We start from the raw sequence: 24,705 nt of genomic DNA on the forward strand, positions 1-24,705 counted from the left end.
GGCCGCTCCGCGGCATGTGGGATCTTCCCGGACCGGGGCGCGAACCCGTGTCCCCTGCATCGGCAGGCGGATTCTCAACCACTGCGCCACCAGGGAAGCCCTAGTTATCTTTTCTTAAAATAATTCCTGTGGAAATGGTGTAATACACACTAATGTAATGACCTGTGCACTCATCACCTGGCTTTAACAATTACCAACTCAGGGCTGCTCTTGTTTTATCTGTATCCCTCACCCACCCAGTTATGTTAAAGCAGATACCAGAAATCATATTTCATCTGGATATTTTTCCGTAAGTATCTTGGAAAGATGGGATTCTTTGAAACGTTTTATCTACAATATCTTTATACCTTAATAAACTAAGAATTACTTAATATCAAATGTTAATTCAGTATCCAAGTTTCCCACATAGTCTAAAAAATGTTCTTATACAGTTTGCTAATTCAGATCAGGATTCAAGTATAATTTGTTTGTTAAACTGGGTTGTTTGTCCTATAGAATTTCCCATAGTCTGGATTTTGCTGATTTCATCCCACTGGTGGTATTTAAATATGTTCCTCCATCCCTTGTAATTTTTTTTTTTTTTTTTTTTTTTTGCGGTACACGGGGCTCTCACCGATGTGGCCTCTCCCGTTGCGGAGCACAGGCTCCGGACGCGCAGGCTCAGCGGCCATGGCTCACGGGCCCAGCCGCTCCGCGGCATGTGGGATCTTCCCGGACATGGACACGAACACGTGTCCCCTGCGTCGGCAGGTGGACTCTCAACCACTGCGTCACCAGGGAAGCCCCCTCTTGTAATTTTTATCTGTCTGCTTTATCTCTTGTTTTTAACACTTTTTTTTTCTTTTTCTTTAAATCTTGCTTGGGGTTTGTAGGGATTCTCAAATCTGTGGTCTGAAGTCTTTGATCTGAACTTTTTTTTTTTTCCTGGTTTTTCTCTGTTGTGGTTTATCACAGCATACTGAATAGAGTTCCCTTTACTATACAGTAGGACCTTTTTGTTTATCCATCCTATAGATACTAGTTTGCACCTGCCAATCCCAAACTCCCAATCCTTCCCTCCCCCACCCGCCCTCCTCCTTGGCAACCACAAGTCTGAGTCTGTTTTGTAGATAAGTGCACTTGTGTCATATTTTAGATTCCACATATAAGTGATATCACATGGTATCTGTCTTTGTCTCACTCAGTGTGATCATCTCCAGGTCCATCCGTGTCTCTGCACTCACAGCCACATCTTTTCTTCTTCCTGCACTCCTGTCTTCTGTCCACTGCTCTGGCCCCCCAGGGCTTCCAGTGCTCACTTCTGGATGTGAGCAGTGGCCTGTTTCCACCCATGTGCCCTGGACACGTTTCTCACCCTCTCTAAGCCTCAGTGTCCTCGTGTGTAAAAGGAGAAATATCAAACTGAATCTTCCTCGAAAGATTTTCATGTCGTTTAAATGAGACAACACAGGTTGAACCCACGGTAAACAGTCACCGTTGGCTCTCCCATTCTCGTTACCCCACGCTCTTGCCCCAGGAGCTTCTCCAGAGAGAGTCAAAGTCAACCGGGAATGTAATGTTTGCCGTGAAGGGAGAAGAGCTGGTTTCTCCCAGACCTGGAGAGAGGAATGAGGACAAGGCTGTCCAGGACTGAGAAGACATCCAGGCACCGAGGTCATAAGGGAAGGAGCAGCAAGGCAGAGTGACCTTGAGCCTGTGACCTTCCTAAACGTACTGAGATCCAGTACTTCTTCATAGAGGCCTTATAACCTTTATTACATAGATGACTGTGTCTTCTGTGACTAAAGCAGTGTGACCTTTCCTTCCTGACCTGCCTCTTGCCAGTGCGACACCGGGTATAAGTGTGAGGCAGGCGTGGGGTGGGGGGGGGGTCCTTGCCTTGTTCCTGAGCCTTCCCTGCCCAGAGTGATGGTAACCGTAGAGTGTTCCTAAAAGCCCTTGTAAGGTTGAGGAAGTTCTCTCTTCCTACCTTGCTGAGAGTTTCTGTCGTGAATAGGAATAGAGATGATGTTAAATGTTTTTCTGCATCTAATGACATGACTCTGTGGTTTTCCTCCTTTTTTTCCATTAGTGTGGTGAATTCTTTTGGTTGATCTTTTAATGTTAAACCAGACATGCTTGTGATGAATCCCTCTTACTCATGGTGTATTATCTTTAATGTAGTGCTGAATTTGATTTGTTAAATTTTTAAGAACTTGCTACATTTTCTTAAGGTTTTTCTATGATCATAGGGATATGAATCTGATTCTTTTCTCATAATGTCTTGGCTGGTTTTGGAGTCAGGGTAATACTACCTCATAAAAAAAAAGAGTTGGGAAGTGTTTCTTCTATTTTCTGGAAGAGTTTGTGTTTCACCAGTTTTTTTTCTTTAATGTTTGGTGAAATTCACCAGTGAAGGCATCCTGGCTTGGAAGTTTCTTTAAGGGAAGGTTTTTAACTACAAGTTCAGCTCTTAAAATAGATAGAGGGCTGTTCAGGTTATCTCTTTTGTGAGTTTTTGTAATGTGTGTCTTTCCAGGATTTACCCGTTTCATCTGAGCTGCTGAATTTACCATCATAAAATCACTCATCTATTTCCTTACTATCTTTTTGCATCTGTAAGATCTTTGGTGAAAATCCCCTCTTTAATTCCTGCTATTGGTAATTTTATGCCTTTACCATTTTTTTCTTTAATCAGTCTGTAGAAGTTTGCCAATTTTGTTGATCTGTCCAAAGAACCGGTGTTAGGTTTCATTGATTTTTTTTTTTTTCTCCCCTGCCTCTTCCCCCATGCCCCCAATTTCAGTGATTTCAAATCTTTTCTTTATGGTTTCCTTCCCTTTGTTTGCTTTGGGATTAAATTTGCTTTACTTTTCCTTGTGATTTTTTTTCTTTAACCTTTGGCTTAATATAGAAGTGTTATTTATTTGAAGAGATTTAGGATTTTTCCAGATATCATTCTGATGTTGACTTCTCATTCAGCTCCCTTGTTGTCAGAAACCATTCTTTGTTTGATTTCAGTTCTTTTAAATTTATTGAGATTTGCTTTACTGTCCAGAAAACAGTCTATCTTGATGAATGTTTGTGTCCACCTTTAAGTGATACTCCGTTGTTGTTTGGACTGCTCCATAAATGTCATTTAGGGCAAGTTGATGACAGTGATTTAAAGTCTTCTGTTATCTTTACTGCTGTTCTGTCTGCTTGTTCACTTAACTACTGAATGGGGTGTGAAATCCCGTCCGTAATTTTGGTTGGTCAAGTCTCCCTTTAGGTCTGTCAGGTTTGCTTCATGCATTTGGAAAATCTGTTGGTAGATGTGTGCATGTCTGATGAACTGACCCCTTTGTCCTTTTATGTGATGTCCCTGTCGTCCTGCTGTGTCATTCTTACATCCTCATCTCATGCTAACTGAGGCACGCCAGCTTGCTGCTGGTTGGTGTTAGTGTGCTACACCTTTTCTGTCCTTTTGCTTTGAACCTATTTGTGTCTTGATGTTTAACGTGTTTTTTGTAGGCAGCATATAGTTAGTCTTACTTTTTTACCCAACCTGACAATCCCTGCCTTTCTTAAAATACAACTTTATTGGTTGTATAGGCTGTGTGTCCTGTGTCTTCTTTCCTCTGATGCTCTGCTCCCAGAATGCTTCACTTCTGGCCACCGATAGGTGGTCTTGTGTCCCACACTGGCTGTTCTATAGCACCAGCTGGCTGTCCCTCAGTTCAGTTCTGACACCACCACCTGAAGTCATCCTCAGATCCCCCGGCTCAGGGCCCAGTCCCACAAGACCGCTCCCATTCAGACACCAACCCCGGTTGTCCCCTGTATTTCTGACCAACCGGCTTAAGTCTGGGTTCCCACAGTAAAGTGCTAGGGTGGCTTACAGAACTCAGGGAACTCTTACTGACATTTATTGGTTTATTGTAGGAAAAGGATACGATAAGGGACACAGATGAACAGCCACATGAAGATGCACACACAGGGCGAGGTCTGGGAGGGTCCTGAGTGCAGGGGCTTCTGTCCTCCTGGAGTTGGGGTGCGTCACCCGCCCGACACGTGGTTGTGTTCACTAGCCCAGCAGTTCCCCTAACCCCCGGACCATTGGGATTCTATAGTGGTTTCATCACGTGGGCGTGATCAGTATTAACTCAATCTCCAGCCCATCCTGGGGGGTGGGGGTGTGGCTGAGAGTTCCAAGTTTCTGGCCGCGGCTCTTTCTGGTCACGGGCCTCCATCCAGGAGTCACCTCGTTAGAACAAGAGATGTTCCTGTCACTCAGGAACTGCCAAGGGTTTAATGAGCTCTGTGTCAGGAACTGGGGGCACAGACCAGTGTACATATATATTTCATACTTTTTCACATTGGGTGTAATTGACATACAATAAACTGCACTTATTTAAAGGGTACGATTTGCTCAATGTACACACACACTTATATCATGCTTATATACATAAACAGTTTGCTGCCAACATTTGTGGACAGATCGTATGGGCACAGGCACTCACACGCAGCTAATTTTCAGCAAAGTTACAAAGGCATCCTTTTGTTGGGAAGGATGGTCTTTTCAACAAATGTGTTTGAACAGGTAGATATTCATACGCAAAACAGTGAACTTGAACCTTTCAAGATCTAAGTATAACATATAAAACTTCTAGAAATCACAGGAGAAAATCTTCCTTAGATACAACCCCAAAAGTACAATCCATGAAAGAACAAATTGGTAAATCGGACTTCACTAAAAATTAAGGGCATTTCTTTTCCAAAAATACTGTTAAGAGAATGAAAAGACAAGCTACAGACTGGAATCATACACCTGATAAAGGGCTTCTTTCCAGGCATGTAAAGAACTCTAAGAAAATACACAATCTGTGAAAACGTGGGCAAAACACGTGAATAGATGCTTCACCAGTGGAGAGAAGCAAATGGCAAATACGCACATAAAATGTTCAACATTATCAGTCATTTAGGAAATTGCCAATTAAGGCCATAATAAGATACCTTTACCTACGTATTACTTAGAAGGGCTAAAATTAGATTGATGGACCTTACCAAGTCTTGGTATTTTCTCTTTACCATCTTTTTCTCACTTTTTTGGATATATAGTAATGTGTATATGTTACTCCCAAATTCCTGATTTATCCCTCCCCCCTACCTTTCCCCTTTGGTAACCGTAAGTTTGTTTTCTATGTCTGAGAGTCTATTTCTGTTTTGTAAATAAGTTCATTTGTATCATTTTTTTTAGATTCCACATATAAGTGATATCATATGATATTTGTCTTTCTCTTTCTGACTTGCTTCACTTAGTATGATAATCTCTAGATCCATCCATGTTGCTACAATGGCATTATTTTATTCTTTTTTATGGCTGGGTAATATTCCATTGTGTATATATACCACATCTTCTTTACCCATTTGTCTGTCAGTGGACATTTAGGTTGTTTCCATGTCTTGGCTACTGTAAATAGTGCAGCTGTGAACATTGGGGTGCATGTATCTTCACCTATGGTTTTCTCTGGATATATGCCCAGGAGTGGGATTGCTGGATCATATGGTAGTTCTATTTTTAGCTTTTTAAGGAACCTCCATACTGTTCTCCATAGTGGCTGCACCAAATTACATTCCCACCCACAGTGTAGGAGGGTTCCCTTTTCTCCACACCCTCTCCAGCATTTATTGTTTGTAGACTTTTTGATGATGGCCATTCTGACAGGTGGGAGGTGGTACCTCACTGTAGTTTTTATTCGTGTTTCTCTAACAATTGGTGACATTGAACATCTTTTCCTGTGCCTTTTGGCCATCTGTTTGTCTTCTTTGGGGATATGTCTATTTATAAGGTATTTTCATTGTGTAACTGGTTTGTAAAAAAGTCAAGGAACAAACTTTTCTATTTTAATTTCCCATAATGGAATTCCTTTTTCTGCATACATTGAGGCTCATATATCCATGGCAGTGTAGATTTGAAATGTGACTGAGTCCAGTGTCTGACTTGATTTCATCTTCTGTAGATAATGCAGAAGGATCACTGTGCCATCAAGATGACGGCGATCCTGTGTCTGAGGCAAGCAGGTCCCCGCTGCGTGAATGCGTGTCCACACCGTGAAGTGTTTAAGAGTAGAACTCCTGGAAAGCAGCGGTCCGCACCCTAATGACATGCTCACGAGTTCCCTAGTCTACTTCTCAGTAAGATTTATGATTAGCCATATTCATAAACATCCCGAAAGATAGGATTCTTTTGAAAGAACTGAAGATAACATACATTTGGGGGCACAGATGAGCATTTGGATCAGTTTCCTACCAACCTAGGAGGTCAGCATCACGAAGCAGCCAGAATAGTTATGGTCGGTCATGGAGAATGACCAGGAGACTCATCCCAAAGGGGATGGTGATTTTGTTTCTGATAAAATAAATTTTAAAATAGAAGAGGAAGATGATGATCAAATCCCTAATCACAGTTTGGAAAGAATGGACTTTAAAAACGAGCAGGAGGGCAGGAAACGGGCTGACAGTGGTGACGAACGGGCAGAGGGCAGAGAGGCAAGCTGCGGCTGCCAGCCCCCCGGGAGGCGCGTCTCCCCTGACCCCGAGGACGACTACGGGGCCCTGTTGTCACAGTACAGCAGCACCCTGTACAGCGTGGCCATGGAGGCCGTGACGCAGAGCTTGCTCTCCGGCCGCGGCATCGGCTCCAGGAAGAAGTCCCCGGCTTGGAAGCATTTTTTCATCTCACCCCGGGACAGCACGAAGGCCATCTGCACGTACTGTATGAAGGAGTTCAGCAGGGGCAAGAACGAGAAGGACCTGAGCACCAGCTGCCTGATGCGGCACGTGAGGCGGGCGCACCCCACCGTTCTCGTGGAGGACAACGGCAGCGCGCCAGCCCCAGCCCCCCTCCCTGCCCCTCTGCCGCGGCTCCCACCACCGCCTGCTGACGCCGGAGACCCGGGCACCGTCCTCTCACCTGGCAAACTCGTCCCCAGAACGGCTTCCAAGAGCCCGTCTCCCCATCAGGTAACAGAGGAACCTGGCTCTGTGGTTTCTTCCGAAGAGGCCCCCTCCGACGTGTCAGTCTCTGAGAGGTACAGCAAGGATGAAGCCCTGGCGGGACCGCCTCCCCAGCCCCCCAGCCTCCACTGCGACGAGCCTGCAGAGAACGGGGCTGAGAAAAACCTCCCCCTGCCCAGGAGCGCATCCGGGTCCAGGAGGAGGTCCGCCGTCTGGAAGCACTTCTACCTGTCGCCCCTGGACAACTCCAAGGCCGTGTGCATCCACTGCATGAACGAGTTCAGCCGGGGGAAGAACGGGAAGGACCTGGGCACCAGCTGCCTCATCAGGCACATGTGGCGGGCACACCGCTCCATTGTGCTGCGGGAAAACGGTGGGGGCGCTGGCGTGCCGCCCCCCTACTCCGCGCCCCCAACCCTGCTGCCCACTCCGCCGCCGCCCGACGGAGAGCCCAGCCCCGCATCCTCGTCTCCGGGGAAGCCGGTCCAGGACTCCACCTCCGCGCCCTCCTCCCCCGACCGGCTTGTGGAGGACCCGCCAGCGCACTGGAACCCCGGAGACACTCCAGTGGAAGACGCGTGGGTGTTGTCCTCCTCCTCTGACGTGGGCGAGGCCTCGTGGGCATCGTCTCCCGAGAAGCAGCCGGGCGACGCGCCCAGCCCTCGCCCTCTCGAGTCCGGTGCCGTGTTCCAGCAGAACAAGAAGGTCATGAGGAGGCTGAAGTCGGAAGTCTGGCATCACTTCTCGCTGGCCCCCACGGACAGCCTCAAGGCTGTGTGCAGACACTGTGGCTGCGTCATCAGCCGGGGAAAGAAGGGTGACGTGGGCACAAGCTGTTTGATGCGGCATCTCTACAGGCGCCACCCGGAGGTCGTTGGGAACCAGAAGGGCTTTCTGGGGGCCAGCTTGGCGAATTCGCCATACGCCACCTTGGCTTCTGCAGAAACTTCCTCCTCCAGATTAACTGACCTGCCGACCATGGTCACAAAAAACAATCAAGTTACGTTTCCCGTCAACAGCAAAAAGACCTCAAAGTTGTGGAATCATTTTTCTCTCTGCTCCGCAGACCCCACGAAGGTCGTGTGCTTGCACTGTGGCCGGACGATCAGCAGGGGCAAGAAGCCGACAAACCTGGGCACCAGCTGCCTCCTGAGGCACCTGCAGAGGTTCCACGGCGCTGTGCTGAAGCCCGACGCCCCCAGGGCGGCGCCACCCTCCCCTCCCGGTGCCCACGGGCCCCTGAGCTCAGAGTCGGCCGGCGCCTCCTCCCGCGATGACATCAGCGAGAAGTTTTATGATTCGCATCCAGTTGCCAAAAAGATAACAAGTCTCATTGCTGAAATGATCGCACTTGACCTCCAGCCGTACTCGTTTGTGGACAACGTTGGCTTCAATAGACTGCTCGGATACTTGAAACCTCAGTACTCTCTGCCCCCTCCGTCCTACTTCTCCAGGACAGCCATCCCAGGTATGTACGACAATGTGAAACACATCATCATGTCACATCTCCAGGAAGCCGAGAGTGGTGTGGTCCACTTCACGTCTGGAATATGGATGAGCAGCCAGACCCGGGAGTACCTGACCCTCACCGCCCACTGGGTCACCTTCGAGTCGTCGGCCCGACCGCACTGCGAGGACCACCACTGCTCGGCGCTGCTGGACGTGTCGCAGGTGGACTGCGACTACAGCGGCAGCAGCATCCAGAAGCAGCTGGAGTGCTGGTGGGAGGCCTGGGTGACGTCGACGGGCCTGCAGGTGGGCATCACGGTCACCGACAACCCCAGCATAGGCAAGACGCTGAACGAGGGGGCACGCTCGAGCGTGCAGTGCTTCAGTCACACGGTCAGCCTCATCGTCAGCGAAGCCATCAAGAGCCAGAGGCTGGTCCAGAACGTACTCAGCACCGCACGGAAGATATGCGAGCGGGTCCAGCGGTCGCCGCGGGCGAAAGCAAAGCTGGCGGAGCTGCAGGAGGAGTACGAGCTGCCGCCCCACCGCCTCCTGCAGGACGTGCCATCCGAGTGGAGCACGTCGTTTCACATGCTGGAGCGGCTGATCGAGCAGAAGAGGGCAGTGAACGAGCTGTCCGTCGAGTGTAACTTCCGGGAGCTCATCAGCTGCGACCAGTGGGAGGTGATGCAGTCCGTGTGCCACGCCCTGAAGCCCTTCGACGCCGCCCGGCGGGAGATGAGCGCCCACGTGTCCACACTCAGCCAGGTCATCCCCATGATCCACATCCTCAGCAGGAGGGTGGAGATGCTGTTCGAGGAGACCATGGGCATCGACACCATGCTCAAGTCCCTCAGGGAGGCCATGGTGAGCCGCCTGTCCGCCACCCTCCACGACCCCCGGTACGTGCTGGCCACCCTGCTGGACCCGCGCTACAAAGCCTCCCTCTTCTCCGAGGAGGAGGCCGAGCAGTACAAGCAGGACTTAATCAGGGAACTCGAGACGCTGAATTCTACCTCAGAGCCTGCGCCCGCCCCCAGCGGACGTGACCCAGGCTGCCCGCCGAGAGACCGTGCTGGGGAGGAGAGCCTGTGGTCGCTTATGGCCAGGATGAAGAAGGCCGAGCCCGGAGGGAGGACGAGGGTCCCGGAGGACATGGTGCTCGCCTACCTGGAGGAGGAGGTGCTGGAGCACGCCTGCGACCCACTCGCCTACTGGAACCTGAAGAGGGCGGCCTGGCCAGGCCTCTCCACCTTGGCCGTGCGGTTTCTGGGCTGCCCCCCGAGCATCGTCCCCTCCGAGAGGCTGTTCAGCACACCCACCGAGAACGGCAGCTTTGGCCAGTCCAGGCTCATGATGGAACATTTCGAGAAACTTATTTTTCTGAAAGTGAATCTTCCCTTAATATGCTTCCAGTATTGAAGCTCACGGTGGAGCCACCAGACGAGAAACAGCATCTGTCCCGGGCTGGCGGCTCGCTGCGGTCGGGGCCCTGCGGGACAGCAGGCCGGGCGCTCAGGTCCACATCCACGGGAGGCTCCCGTCCCGGCCCTCGCCGTCATGTCCACATGTGCCTTACCCAGTCCTTCAGGCCAGGTACCACGGTGTGTTTTTTAAGAAGTCCAGTAGAAACAGCCTGTCTTGTCAGTTATGGAATACAATGATTAGGTTTTTATTCGTAACTGTAAAATTTTTTAAAAGTTGGGGGTTAGAAGTTTGTTTTACTAGAATGGCAGAGGAGATATAAGCAGTTTTATTCTGTAGGCTTTTTATTCGATTATGTAAAAACCACAAATCAGGTACTGTATTTTAGTTTAAAATTGCTTTAATTGCAACAAAACAGCTTTTGTGGCTGTCAGATAAAATCTGTATATAGGAGGTGGAGTTCAAGCCATCCTGACGGAGCAGTTCCTGGCTGCGGGCTCTAAAGTACGTTCAGGGGACGGCGAGGATTCTGGGAGGTGACTGTTTACACAACAGAGACATGGCATTCGAAGACAAGCCTGCACTCACATGTATCACGGAATGTCCGTCGTGTAGGGTTCAGGGGAGAGAGCACTACCGTTTCAGGGGTTTGCCCTCGGTGCCACGTGGGCTGTTAGCTGGGACACATCCCCGCCGTTCACAGTGAGCGCCGGTGGTGCCTGCTGTGTAGCTGGTGCACAGTGTGACACGTTTACAGCATCCTGTTGATGGAATCTCCAAGCCTCTGACTCAGCGGCTCTACACCATGAAGCTATCTTGAAATTTGTGCACTGACCCCCAATTTGATCAAATTATGTATACAGTCCCTTTTAGAAGAGGTGGCTTATTAACAGGGAAGAAGATTGCTATAATACAGTTGTAAGAATAGCCTTAGGTGTTTAGATTTTCTTTTTGATAATAGGGAAGATTCAGCCATCAATGGGATATTTTAGAATCCCAAGGACATCGACATGGAGTATCAGTCATCAGGTTTTTTTTAACAATAATACGTCTTCAAAGTCTTTGCCTCAGTGTCTAGAAAAGGGTTCATTTTCTTATTTCAAACCAGGTAAAATACTGGGTGAAACAAGTCACTGATTTGCCTGTGACCTTTTAGAAAAGTTGTCGTTTTGTTAAAATACTGTACCTATTATTAATCTGAATTTGCATTGACTATGTTTTAGTGTATTTATAAGTGGTGAACTCAGTTTCTGAAATTAAACTTTTTATTTGCCATTTTCTACTGCTGGAGGACACTGGCTTTTTATTCTTAGGATAACAAAACAGTCCTACTCTTGGGGGCCAACATACACAGAAACCACATTCATGCAGCCTTTGGATTTTCACCTTAGCCCCAGGTGGGACCCAGGGGAAGTGGAGGAGTAATTCTTACAACAGCATTTCTGATAGTGGCAGTGATGTATGAGAACTTCCCAGGTCTTGTGTTCAGAGCGAGTGCTGTGCAGCCTGTGGTGTTGGAGGGGAAGAGCAGCCACTGTGGAAAGTAGTGTGGAGGCTCCTCCAAGAATCGTATGCTACCATGTGACCCAGCAATCCCACTCCTGGATATTTTTCTGAAGAAGGCAAAAACACTAATTTGAAAAGATACATGTACCCCCATGTTCATAGCAACATTATTTATGATAGCAAGATATGGAAGCAACTAAAGTGTCCATCAACAGATGAATGGATAGAGAAGATATGGTGTGTGTGTGTATATATATATATGTATACATATATATACACACAATGGAATATTACTTAGCCATAAAAAAAATCTTGCCATTTGCAACAAAATGGATAGATCTGGAGAGTGTTATGCTAAGTGAAATAAGTTGGACAGAGAAAGACAAATACCACATGATTTCACGCAAATGTGGAATCTAAAAACAAAATGAAACAGGAACACACTCATAGATACAGAGAATAAACTGGTAGTTTCCAGAAGGGAGAGGATGAGGGACGAGTGAAACAGGTGAGGGAGAGGAAGAGGCACAAACTTCCATTGACAAAACGAGTCACCAGGTTGTAATGTACAGCATAGGGCATATAATCAGTAATATTGTAATAAATTTGTGTGGTGACAGATGGTAACCAGACTTATTGTGATCATTTTCATAACGTATAAAAATATCGGATCACTATGTGGTATACCTACATCGTATGTCAGTTATAGTTCAATTAAGAAAAATCCATTAGTGTCAGAATGAGAAAGGGTCTGGGAAGATGGCGGAGTAGGAGCACCGCAAGTCCCCGTCCCCTGCCGGAATCGTCTGCCGTAACTGTCGGGAACTCTGGAGAATACAGAAGGTTTGTAACCCCCAGGGGAGACTTGCAGGGTGGCAGCGCCCCACCCCCCAGCCCCAGCCACCTGGCAGGCAGCTGTGCGTGGGTCCTAGAGCAGCTTGCACACAGCTTGCAGGAGCCAGGGCGGGGAAAGAAAGGACCCTGTCCTCCAGATAGTGGGGATCTGTGCTCTGTTAGCTCATCACTGCTTCTGATCTCACAGGTGCAGAGAAAGAGGCAGGTGCCGTTGTTGTGCCTCCCCCGCCCCCTGCACCCCCGCTTTGTTGCAAGACCCTCTTCCCCTTCTCCAGTGTCTTCCAGGGGATTTAAAGGGCCAGAGCCCTTTTTTTAAAAAAAAATATTTTTTATTTATTTACTTTTGGCTGCATTGCGTCTTCATTGTTGCGCCCGGGCTTTCTCTAGTTGCAGCGAGTGAGGGCTACCCTTCGTGGCGGTGCGTGGGCTTCTCATCGTGGTGGCTTCTCTTTTTGTGGAGCACGGGCTCTAGGCACACGGGATTCAGTAGTTATGGCACATGGGCTCAGTAGTTGTGGCTCACGGGCTCTAGAGTACAGGCTCAGTAGTTGCGGTGCACGGGTTTAGTTGTTCTGCGGCACGTGGGATCTTCCCGGACCAGGGATCGAACCCGTGTCCCCTGCATCGGCAGGTGGATTCCCAACCACTGCGCCACCAGGGAAGTCCCCAGAGCCCTTTCTTAATCCCCTGTATTTTTTGCTTTTCCCCTTTCAGGAGTCAGACATTAAAGACTAAGGACATATAAAAATAACTGCATATATGAGGAGAATTAGAATGTGACTACTTGTGCCCAGGGAACGGCTCAGAAAACACTTAAGAAGACATTAAGTTTACGCCTCAGGCTGACCCTTGGCACAAAGACAATCAAAAACAAAACCTAGGGAAAGCACAAAGCCTAGGGAAGAGGAAGAATCTGATTTCCAGAGTCACCAAATTGTTAGATGAAAATGTCCAGTGCACAAAAAAAAAATCGCAAGGCATACAAAGAAACGGGAAAGTATGGTCAAAATACTTTTTACCCAAAGGAAAAAAATAATTCAACAGTCTCTCCCTGAAAAAAAGACCTGATGGTGGGTATACTGGCCAGAGGCTTTAAAACAGCACTCTTAAAGATGCTCAAAGAACTAAATAGGACATGGAGAAAGTCAAGAAAATAATGTATGAAAAAATGGAAATATCAGTAAAGACATAGAAAACCTAAAAAACCAAAATGAAATTTGGAGCTGAAAAGTACAACTGAGATGGAAATTTCACTAGAAAGATTCAAAGGCAGATTTAAGCAGAATGAATAAAGAATCAGCAACTATGAATATAGTACAATGGAAATCATCAAGTTTGAGAAACAGAAAAAAGATTGAAGAAAAGTGAACAGAGCTAAGGGATATGTGGGCACCACTAAGCAAGCCAACATACGTACTGTGGGAGTCCCAGAGGAAGAAGTTATGGGTGGGGGCAGAAAGAATATGTGAAGATATAATGGCCGATAACTTCCCAAATTTGATGAAAGACACAAATATAAACATCCAAGAAGCTCATGAACTTCAAGTAAGATGAACTCAAAGAGACCCACACTAAGACATGTTATATAATCAAACTGTCAAAAGGCAGAGAATCTTGAAAGCATCAAGAGAAGTGACTCACCACACACAAGGATCATCAATAAAATATTAGCAGATTTCTCACCAGAAACCTTGGAGCCCAGAAGACAATGGGCTGATATATTCAAAGTGCTAAATGAAAAAAAACTGTCCATCAGGAATTTTATATCTGGCTAAACTATCCTTCAAAAATGAGGGAGAGGGATTTCCCTGGCAGTCCAGTGGTTAAGACCCCACACTTCCACTGCAGGGAGCATGGGTTTGATCCCTGGTCTGGGAACTAAGATCCTGTATTCCACGTGACGCAGCCAAAAAAAAAACGAGGGAGAAATTAAGACGATCCCAGATACGCAAAAGCTGAGGGAGTTAGTGACCACTAGACCTGCCCTGCAAGAAATGCTCAAGGGAGCCCTGCAGGTGAGATGAAGGGACATCAGACAGTGACTCAAAGCCATGTGAAGAAATGAAGTGTTCAGAGAGGTAAATATATATGCAGCTACAAAACCTAGTATTATTGTGAAGATGCATTGTAACTCCACTTTTGGGGGGTTTTTTTCCCCATGTTTAAGAGACTAATACATTAAAAAAGAAAAAATATATATATATACATTCACAAACATATATATATATACTTCCAGTTTTTAGTTCTGCGTGTGAGGAGCTTGGAAATTGCAACTCCATCCTAACAAGTAAAAAGCAGAACAATCTGAAAAATCAAAAACTCTTCTTGGCGGACACAGGTCAAACTGTTGCCCCCAAGACTGGGGAGACAGGCAAGTACAGTGAATCACGGTTTACCAGAGTAGAGAGTCAGGAGTGCAACCTGGCCTGGGAAACCAGTTCTGGGGCAGAAGAACTTAAACTGCAGTTGATGTATTTTTGGAGACTCAAAGTCGTCAGCAACTGTGAGAGTTAAGAACTCCGGGGGAGCCAGTCATAAGGGAGCCCACACAATACTGTGAGATTTACCCCTGGAGCATGATCAGGTTCCCAAGTAAATATCAAAGTCCCCTCAAGCTTTCTGCAGGGGGAGGGAAGGAACCATTTCCTAATGGGACAGAGGACTCTGCTCTCCTTAACAAGGCTGCTCTCAAGGAAAACTTGTTAACCAGAGCCTGACCTGCTGGGGTGTTATCAGAGCCTAACTGACCAGGGGAAGGGAAGTGCCCAGCTCCAGCCTCCTCTGGGCAGCCTGTCCCAACCAAGGGGAGAAAAAGGACTGAGAAACACTTGTGAAGGTCACAGTCCAGAGGCACAGGCTCGGTAAAAGAACTGAGGCCTGATCACAGGACCATAGAAGGCTTCCCCTCTCCCACACCTCACCTCCACATTATTAAGGCCTATTTATAGAAGTTCCTTTCACCCAGTACATCATGTCTCCGAAGAGGCCCCCTCCGACGTGTCAGTCTCTGAGAGGTACAGCAAGGATGAAGCCCTGGCGGGACCGCCTCCCCAGCCCCCCAGCCTCCACTGCGACGAGCCTGCAGAGAACGGGGCTGAGAAAAACCTCCCCCTGCCCAGGAGCGCATCCGGGTCCAGGAGGAGGTCCGCCGTCTGGAAGCACTTCTACCTGTCGCCCCTGGACAACTCCAAGGCCGTGTGCATCCACTGCATGAACGAGTTCAGCCGGGGGAAGAACGGGAAGGACCTGGGCACCAGCTGCCTCATCAGGCACATGTGGCGGGCACACCGCTCCATTGTGCTGCGGGAAAACGGTGGGGGCGCTGGCGTGCCGCCCCCCTACTCCGCGCCCCCAACCCTGCTGCCCACTCCGCCGCCGCCCGACGGAGAGCCCAGCCCCGCATCCTCGTCTCCGGGGAAGCCGGTCCAGGACTCCACCTCCGCGCCCTCCTCCCCCGACCGGCTTGTGGAGGACCCGCCAGCGCACTGGAACCCCGGAGACACTCCAGTGGAAGACGCGTGGGTGTTGTCCTCCTCCTCTGACGTGGGCGAGGCCTCGTGGGCATCGTCTCCCGAGAAGCAGCCGGGCGACGCGCCCAGCCCTCGCCCTCTCGAGTCCGGTGCCGTGTTCCAGCAGAACAAGAAGGTCATGAGGAGGCTGAAGTCGGAAGTCTGGCATCACTTCTCGCTGGCCCCCACGGACAGCCTCAAGGCTGTGTGCAGACACTGTGGCTGCGTCATCAGCCGGGGAAAGAAGGGTGACGTGGGCACAAGCTGTTTGATGCGGCATCTCTACAGGCGCCACCCGGAGGTCGTTGGGAACCAGAAGGGCTTTCTGGGGGCCAGCTTGGCGAATTCGCCATACGCCACCTTGGCTTCTGCAGAAACTTCCTCCTCCAGATTAACTGACCTGCCGACCATGGTCACAAAAAACAATCAAGTTACGTTTCCCGTCAACAGCAAAAAGACCTCAAAGTTGTGGAATCATTTTTCTCTCTGCTCCGCAGACCCCACGAAGGTCGTGTGCTTGCACTGTGGCCGGACGATCAGCAGGGGCAAGAAGCCGACAAACCTGGGCACCAGCTGCCTCCTGAGGCACCTGCAGAGGTTCCACGGCGCTGTGCTGAAGCCCGACGCCCCCAGGGCGGCGCCACCCTCCCCTCCCGGTGCCCACGGGCCCCTGAGCTCAGAGTCGGCCGGCGCCTCCTCCCGCGATGACATCAGCGAGAAGTTTTATGATTCGCATCCAGTTGCCAAAAAGATAACAAGTCTCATTGCTGAAATGATCGCACTTGACCTCCAGCCGTACTCGTTTGTGGACAACGTTGGCTTCAATAGACTGCTCGGATACTTGAAACCTCAGTACTCTCTGCCCCCTCCGTCCTACTTCTCCAGGACGGCCATCCCAGGTATGTACGACAATGTGAAACACATCATCATGTCACATCTCCAGGAAGCCGAGAGTGGTGTGGTCCACTTCACGTCTGGAATATGGATGAGCAGCCAGACCCGGGAGTACCTGACCCTCACCGCCCACTGGGTCACCTTCGAGTCGTCGGCCCGACCGCACTGCGAGGACCACCACTGCTCGGCGCTGCTGGACGTGTCGCAGGTGGACTGCGACTACAGCGGCAGCAGCATCCAGAAGCAGCTGGAGTGCTGGTGGGAGGCCTGGGTGACGTCGACGGGCCTGCAGGTGGGCATCACGGTCACCGACAACCCCAGCATAGGCAAGACGCTGAACGAGGGGGCACGCTCGAGCGTGCAGTGCTTCAGTCACACGGTCAGCCTCATCGTCAGCGAAGCCATCAAGAGCCAGAGGCTGGTCCAGAACGTACTCAGCACCGCACGGAAGATATGCGAGCGGGTCCAGCGGTCGCCGCGGGCGAAAGCAAAGCTGGCGGAGCTGCAGGAGGAGTACGAGCTGCCGCCCCACCGCCTCCTGCAGGACGTGCCATCCGAGTGGAGCACGTCGTTTCACATGCTGGAGCGGCTGATCGAGCAGAAGAGGGCAGTGAACGAGCTGTCCGTCGAGTGTAACTTCCGGGAGCTCATCAGCTGCGACCAGTGGGAGGTGATGCAGTCCGTGTGCCACGCCCTGAAGCCCTTCGACGCCGCCCGGCGGGAGATGAGCGCCCACGTGTCCACACTCAGCCAGGTCATCCCCATGATCCACATCCTCAGCAGGAGGGTGGAGATGCTGTTCGAGGAGACCATGGGCATCGACACCATGCTCAAGTCCCTCAGGGAGGCCATGGTGAGCCGCCTGTCCGCCACCCTCCACGACCCCCGGTACGTGCTGGCCACCCTGCTGGACCCGCGCTACAAAGCCTCCCTCTTCTCCGAGGAGGAGGCCGAGCAGTACAAGCAGGACTTAATCAGGGAACTCGAGACGCTGAATTCTACCTCAGAGCCTGCGCCCGCCCCCAGCGGACGTGACCCAGGCTGCCCGCCGAGAGACCGTGCTGGGGAGGAGAGCCTGTGGTCGCTTATGGCCAGGATGAAGAAGGCCGAGCCCGGAGGGAGGACGAGGGTCCCGGAGGACATGGTGCTCGCCTACCTGGAGGAGGAGGTGCTGGAGCACGCCTGCGACCCACTCGCCTACTGGAACCTGAAGAGGGCGGCCTGGCCAGGCCTCTCCACCTTGGCCGTGCGGTTTCTGGGCTGCCCCCCGAGCATCGTCCCCTCCGAGAGGCTGTTCAGCACACCCACCGAGAACGGCAGCTTTGGCCAGTCCAGGCTCATGATGGAACATTTCGAGAAACTTATTTTTCTGAAAGTGAATCTTCCCTTAATATGCTTCCAGTATTGAAGCTCACGGTGGAGCCACCAGACGAGAAACAGCATCTGTCCCGGGCTGGCGGCTCGCTGCGGTCGGGGCCCTGCGGGACAGCAGGCCGGGCGCTCAGGTCCACATCCACGGGAGGCTCCCGTCCCGGCCCTCGCCGTCATGTCCACATGTGCCTTACCCAGTCCTTCAGGCCAGGTACCACGGTGTGTTTTTTAAGAAGTCCAGTAGAAACAGCCTGTCTTGTCAGTTATGGAATACAATGATTAGGTTTTTATTCGTAACTGTAAAATTTTTTAAAAGTTGGGGGTTAGAAGTTTGTTTTACTAGAATGGCAGAGGAGATATAAGCAGTTTTATTCTGTAGGCTTTTTATTCGATTATGTAAAAACCACAAATCAGGTACTGTATTTTAGTTTAAAATTGCTTTAATTGCAACAAAACAGCTTTTGTGGCTGTCAGATAAAATCTGTATATAGGAGGTGGAGTTCAAGCCATCCTGACGGAGCAGTTCCTGGCTGCGGGCTCTAAAGTACGTTCAGGGGACGGCGAGGATTCTGGGAGGTGACTGTTTACACAACAGAGACATGGCATTCGAAGACAAGCCTGCACTCACATGTATCACGGAATGTCCGTCGTGTAGGGTTCAGGGGAGAGAGCACTACCGTTTCAGGGGTTTGCCCTCGGTGCCACGTGGGCTGTTAGCTGGGACACATCCCCGCCGTTCACAGTGAGCGCCGGTGGTGCCTGCTGTGTAGCTGGTGCACAGTGTGACACGTTTACAGCATCCTGTTGATGGAATCTCCAAGCCTCTGACTCAGTGGCTCTACACCATGAAGCTATCTTGAAATTTGTGCACTGACCCCCAATTTGATCAAATTATGTATACAGTCCTTTTTAGAAGAGGTGGCTTATTAACAGGGAAGAAGATTGCTATAATACAGTTGTAAGAATAGCCTTAGGTGTTTAGATTTTCTTTTTGATAATAGGGAAGATTCAGCCATCAATGGGATATTTTAGAATCCCAAGGACATCGACATGGAGTATCAGTCATCAGGTTTTTTTTAACAATAATACGTCTTCAAAGTCTTTGCCTCAGTGTCTAGAAAAGGGTTCATTTTCTTATTTCAAACCAGGTAAAATACTGGGTGAAACAAGTCACTGATTTGCCTGTGACCTTTTAGAAAAGTTGTCGTTTTGTTAAAATACTGTACCTATTATTAATCTGAATTTGCATTGACTATGTTTTAGTGTATTTATAAGTGGTGAACTCAGTTTCTGAAATTAAACTTTTTATTTGCCATTTTCTACTGCTGGAGGACACTGGCTTTTTATTCTTAGGATAACAAAACAGTCCTACTCTTGGGGGCCAACATACACAGAAACCACATTCATGCAGCCTTTGGATTTTCACCTTAGCCCCAGGTGGGACCCAGGGGAAGTGGAGGAGTAATTCTTACAACAGCATTTCTGATAGTGGCAGTGATGTATGAGAACTTCCCAGGTCTTGTGTTCAGAGCGAGTGCTGTGCAGCCTGTGGTGTTGGAGGGGAAGAGCAGCCACTGTGGAAAGTAGTGTGGAGGCTCCTCCAAGAATCGTATGCTACCATGTGACCCAGCAATCCCACTCCTGGATATTTTTCTGAAGAAGGCAAAAACACTAATTTGAAAAGATACATGTACCCCCATGTTCATAGCAACATTATTTATGATAGCAAGATATGGAAGCAACTAAAGTGTCCATCAACAGATGAATGGATAGAGAAGATATGGTGTGTGTGTGTATATATATATATGTATACATATATATACACACAATGGAATATTACTTAGCCATAAAAAAAATCTTGCCATTTGCAACAAAATGGATAGATCTGGAGAGTGTTATGCTAAGTGAAATAAGTTGGACAGAGAAAGACAAATACCACATGATTTCACGCAAATGTGGAATCTAAAAACAAAATGAAACAGGAACACACTCATAGATACAGAGAATAAACTGGTAGTTTCCAGAAGGGAGAGGATGAGGGACGAGTGAAACAGGTGAGGGAGAGGAAGAGGCACAAACTTCCATTGACAAAACGAGTCACCAGGTTGTAATGTACAGCATAGGGCATATAATCAGTAATATTGTAATAAATTTGTGTGGTGACAGATGGTAACCAGACTTATTGTGATCATTTTCATAACGTATAAAAATATCGGATCACTATGTGGTATACCTACATCGTATGTCAGTTATAGTTCAATTAAGAAAAATCCATTAGTGTCAGAATGAGAAAGGGTCTGGGAAGATGGCGGAGTAGGAGCACCGCAAGTCCCCGTCCCCTGCCGGAATCGTCTGCCGTAACTGTCGGGAACTCTGGAGAATACAGAAGGTTTGTAACCCCCAGGGGAGACTTGCAGGGTGGCAGCGCCCCACCCCCCAGCCCCAGCCACCTGGCAGGCAGCTGTGCGTGGGTCCTAGAGCAGCTTGCACACAGCTTGCAGGAGCCAGGGCGGGGAAAGAAAGGACCCTGTCCTCCAGATAGTGGGGATCTGTGCTCTGTTAGCTCATCACTGCTTCTGATCTCACAGGTGCAGAGAAAGAGGCAGGTGCCGTTGTTGTGCCTCCCCCGCCCCCTGCACCCCCGCTTTGTTGCAAGACCCTCTTCCCCTTCTCCAGTGTCTTCCAGGGGATTTAAAGGGCCAGAGCCCTTTTTTTAAAAAAAAATATTTTTTATTTATTTACTTTTGGCTGCATTGCGTCTTCATTGTTGCGCCCGGGCTTTCTCTAGTTGCAGCGAGTGAGGGCTACCCTTCGTGGCGGTGCGTGGGCTTCTCATCGTGGTGGCTTCTCTTTTTGTGGAGCACGGGCTCTAGGCACACGGGATTCAGTAGTTATGGCACATGGGCTCAGTAGTTGTGGCTCACGGGCTCTAGAGTACAGGCTCAGTAGTTGCGGTGCACGGGTTTAGTTGTTCTGCGGCACGTGGGATCTTCCCGGACCAGGGATCGAACCCGTGTCCCCTGCATCGGCAGGTGGATTCCCAACCACTGCGCCACCAGGGAAGTCCCCAGAGCCCTTTCTTAATCCCCTGTATTTTTTGCTTTTCCCCTTTCAGGAGTCAGACATTAAAGACTAAGGACATATAAAAATAACTGCATATATGAGGAGAATTAGAATGTGACTACTTGTGCCCAGGGAACGGCTCAGAAAACACTTAAGAAGACATTAAGTTTACGCCTCAGGCTGACCCTTGGCACAAAGACAATCAAAAACAAAACCTAGGGAAAGCACAAAGCCTAGGGAAGAGGAAGAATCTGATTTCCAGAGTCACCAAATTGTTAGATGAAAATGTCCAGTGCACAAAAAAAAAATCGCAAGGCATACAAAGAAACGGGAAAGTATGGTCAAAATACTTTTTACCCAAAGGAAAAAAATAATTCAACAGTCTCTCCCTGAAAAAAAGACCTGATGGTGGGTATACTGGCCAGAGGCTTTAAAACAGCACTCTTAAAGATGCTCAAAGAACTAAATAGGACATGGAGAAAGTCAAGAAAATAATGTATGAAAAAATGGAAATATCAGTAAAGACATAGAAAACCTAAAAAACCAAAATGAAATTTGGAGCTGAAAAGTACAACTGAGATGGAAATTTCACTAGAAAGATTCAAAGGCAGATTTAAGCAGAATGAATAAAGAATCAGCAACTATGAATATAGTACAATGGAAATCATCAAGTTTGAGAAACAGAAAAAAGATTGAAGAAAAGTGAACAGAGCTAAGGGATATGTGGGCACCACTAAGCAAGCCAACATACGTACTGTGGGAGTCCCAGAGGAAGAAGTTATGGGTGGGGGCAGAAAGAATATGTGAAGATATAATGGCCGATAACTTCCCAAATTTGATGAAAGACACAAATATAAACATCCAAGAAGCTCATGAACTTCAAGTAAGATGAACTCAAAGAGACCCACACTAAGACATGTTATATAATCAAACTGTCAAAAGGCAGAGAATCTTGAAAGCATCAAGAGAAGTGACTCACCACACACAAGGATCATCAATAAAATATTAGCAGATTTCTCACCAGAAACCTTGGAGCCCAGAAGACAATGGGCTGATATATTCAAAGTGCTAAATGAAAAAAAACTGTCCATCAGGAATTTTATATCTGGCTAAACTATCCTTCAAAAATGAGGGAGAGGGATTTCCCTGGCAGTCCAGTGGTTAAGACCCCACACTTCCACTGCAGGGAGCATGGGTTTGATCCCTGGTCTGGGAACTAAGATCCTGTATTCCACGTGACGCAGCCAAAAAAAAAACGAGGGAGAAATTAAGACGATCCCAGATACGCAAAAGCTGAGGGAGTTAGTGACCACTAGACCTGCCCTGCAAGAAATGCTCAAGGGAGCCCTGCAGGTGAGATGAAGGGACATCAGACAGTGACTCAAAGCCATGTGAAGAAATGAAGTGTTCAGAGAGGTAAATATATATGCAGCTACAAAACCTAGTATTATTGTGAAGATGCATTGTAACTCCACTTTTGGGGGGTTTTTTTCCCCATGTTTAAGAGACTAATACATTAAAAAAGAAAAAATATATATATATACATTCACAAACATATATATATATACTTCCAGTTTTTAGTTCTGCGTGTGAGGAGCTTGGAAATTGCAACTCCATCCTAACAAGTAAAAAGCAGAACAATCTGAAAAATCAAAAACTCTTCTTGGCGGACACAGGTCAAACTGTTGCCCCCAAGACTGGGGAGACAGGCAAGTACAGTGAATCACGGTTTACCAGAGTAGAGAGTCAGGAGTGCAACCTGGCCTGGGAAACCAGTTCTGGGGCAGAAGAACTTAAACTGCAGTTGATGTATTTTTGGAGACTCAAAGTCGTCAGCAACTGTGAGAGTTAAGAACTCCGGGGGAGCCAGTCATAAGGGAGCCCACACAATACTGTGAGATTTACCCCTGGAGCATGATCAGGTTCCCAAGTAAATATCAAAGTCCCCTCAAGCTTTCTGCAGGGGGAGGGAAGGAACCATTTCCTAATGGGACAGAGGACTCTGCTCTCCTTAACAAGGCTGCTCTCAAGGAAAACTTGTTAACCAGAGCCTGACCTGCTGGGGTGTTATCAGAGCCTAACTGACCAGGGGAAGGGAAGTGCCCAGCTCCAGCCTCCTCTGGGCAGCCTGTCCCAACCAAGGGGAGAAAAAGGACTGAGAAACACTTGTGAAGGTCACAGTCCAGAGGCACAGGCTCGGTAAAAGAACTGAGGCCTGATCACAGGACCATAGAAGGCTTCCCCTCTCCCACACCTCACCTCCACATTATTAAGGCCTATTTATAGAAGTTCCTTTCACCCAGTACATCATGTCTGGCTATCAGGAAAAAATTACAAGGCAAATTACACAGTTAAAAGGCAAAAAAAAAAAAAACCCACAATTTGAAGAGACAGAGCAAGGTTCAGAAGCGGATATGGCAGAGATGTTGGAATTATCAGACTGGGAATTTAAAACCATTATGTTTAATATGCTGAGGGCTCTCATGGATAAAGTAGACAACACACAAGCAAAGATGGACAATGTGAGCAGAGAGTTGGAACTCCCGGAAAAGAGCTGAAAAGAAAAGCTTGAGATAAAAAAAACACTGTAACAGAAATGAAGCCTTTGATGGGCTTATTAGTAGACTGGACATGGCTGAGGAAAGAACCTCTGAGCTAGAGGATGTCTCAATAGAATCCTCAAAAAGCAAAAAGCAGGGAGAAAAAAGACTGGAAAAAACAATGTCCAAGATCTATGGGACAATTACATAAGGTGTAACTTGTATAATAGGAATACTGGAAGGAACGAAAGAGGAAGAAACAGAAGATTTAAAATAACGACTGACAATTTCCGCAACTGAAATGTCAGACACCAAAACAGGAAGCCCAGAGAACATCAAGCAGGATAAATGCCAATAAATAAATAAATAAATAAAACAAAAAGTCTACACCTTTACATATCATTTTTAAACTAAAGAAAATCAAAGACAAAAACCTCAAAGAAACTGGCAGGGTTGAGGGGGGGAATACCTTACCTACAAAATAACAAAGATAAGAATTACAACTGACTTCTCAGAAATCGTGCAAGCAAGAAGAAAGTGGACTGAAATATTTAAAGTGTTGAGAGATAAACCCCACCAATGTAGAATTCTATACCCTTTGAAATTATTCTTAAAAATGAAAGAGAAATAAAGACCTTCTCAGAAAAACAAAAGTCGAGGGAATGTGTGGCCAGTAGACTGCCTGGCAGGAAATGTTAAAGGAAGTTCTTTAGAGAGAAGGAAAATGATACAGGTCAGAAACTTGGATCTACATAAAATAAGGAAGAGCTCAAAGAAGGAATAAATTAATTTTTAAAATCTTAATTGATCTAGGAATTAACAGGTTGTTCCAAATAATAATACCAACAATGTATTCAATTCTGTATGCTTATACATGTATAATATATATGAGTGTATATTATATATATATGTGTGTGTGTGTGTTTGTGTCTAGCTTCTATATAAGTGAAATGAGTGCCAACAATGATACAAGTGATCAGAGGGAGGAACTGTAAGTCTGCACATTACACAGGAAGTGGCATAGTATTGGCTTGGCCAAAAAGTTCATTCGGGTTTTTCCGTACATATTTTTGGCCAACCCAATAATTTGAAAATTGACTTGGATTAGCTGTAAA

The 24,705-nt window shown here is 47.9% G+C and overlaps 2 protein-coding genes across 14 annotated transcripts in view; both read left to right on the forward strand.

Annotated features, from left to right (window-relative positions):
• The window catches only part of LOC102975242 (zinc finger BED domain-containing protein 4), a 475,711-nt gene extending 460,586 nt beyond the window's left edge, over positions 1-15,125 (forward strand). For 12 of the 13 annotated variants that reach the window (XM_055085345.1, XM_055085344.1, XM_055085349.1 and 9 more), the window contains one exon: positions 5,982-15,125. In XM_055085345.1, coding sequence (XP_054941320.1) covers positions 6,322-9,849 — 3,528 coding nt within the window. In that variant the 5' untranslated portion in view covers positions 5,982-6,321 and the 3' untranslated portion in view covers positions 9,850-15,125. Of the gene's footprint in view, positions 1-3,973 lie in introns of all 13 variants that reach the window. The other variant, XM_055085352.1, reaches the window with a different exon arrangement.
• Positions 14,208-23,889, forward strand: LOC129392203 (zinc finger BED domain-containing protein 4-like). The gene is made up of 3 exons (XM_055085710.1): positions 14,208-14,228; positions 14,572-14,716; positions 15,179-23,889. The coding sequence occupies exons 1-3, from the start codon at positions 14,208-14,210 to the stop codon at positions 18,022-18,024; spliced, it is 3,012 nt and encodes a 1,003-aa protein (XP_054941685.1). The 3' UTR covers positions 18,025-23,889.
• Positions 23,890-24,705: the final 816 nt, after the last annotated feature.

This window comes from Physeter macrocephalus, chromosome 6, assembly GCF_002837175.3.
Source record: "Physeter macrocephalus isolate SW-GA chromosome 6, ASM283717v5, whole genome shotgun sequence".
Classification (NCBI taxonomy): domain Eukaryota; kingdom Metazoa; phylum Chordata; class Mammalia; order Artiodactyla; family Physeteridae; genus Physeter; species Physeter macrocephalus.

Excerpts from the sequence above, each read along its gene's own strand:
- LOC129392203 (XM_055085710.1), top strand. The coding sequence starts at position 14,208 with ATGCTCAAGGGAGCCCTGCAG. Across the intron at positions 14,229-14,571 it reads TGCTCAAGGGAGCCCTGCAG|ACTGGGGAGACAGGCAAGTA; the intron begins GTGAGATGAAGG and ends GTTGCCCCCAAG. Across the intron at positions 14,717-15,178 it reads ACTCAAAGTCGTCAGCAACT|TACATCATGTCTCCGAAGAG; the intron begins GTGAGAGTTAAG and ends CCTTTCACCCAG.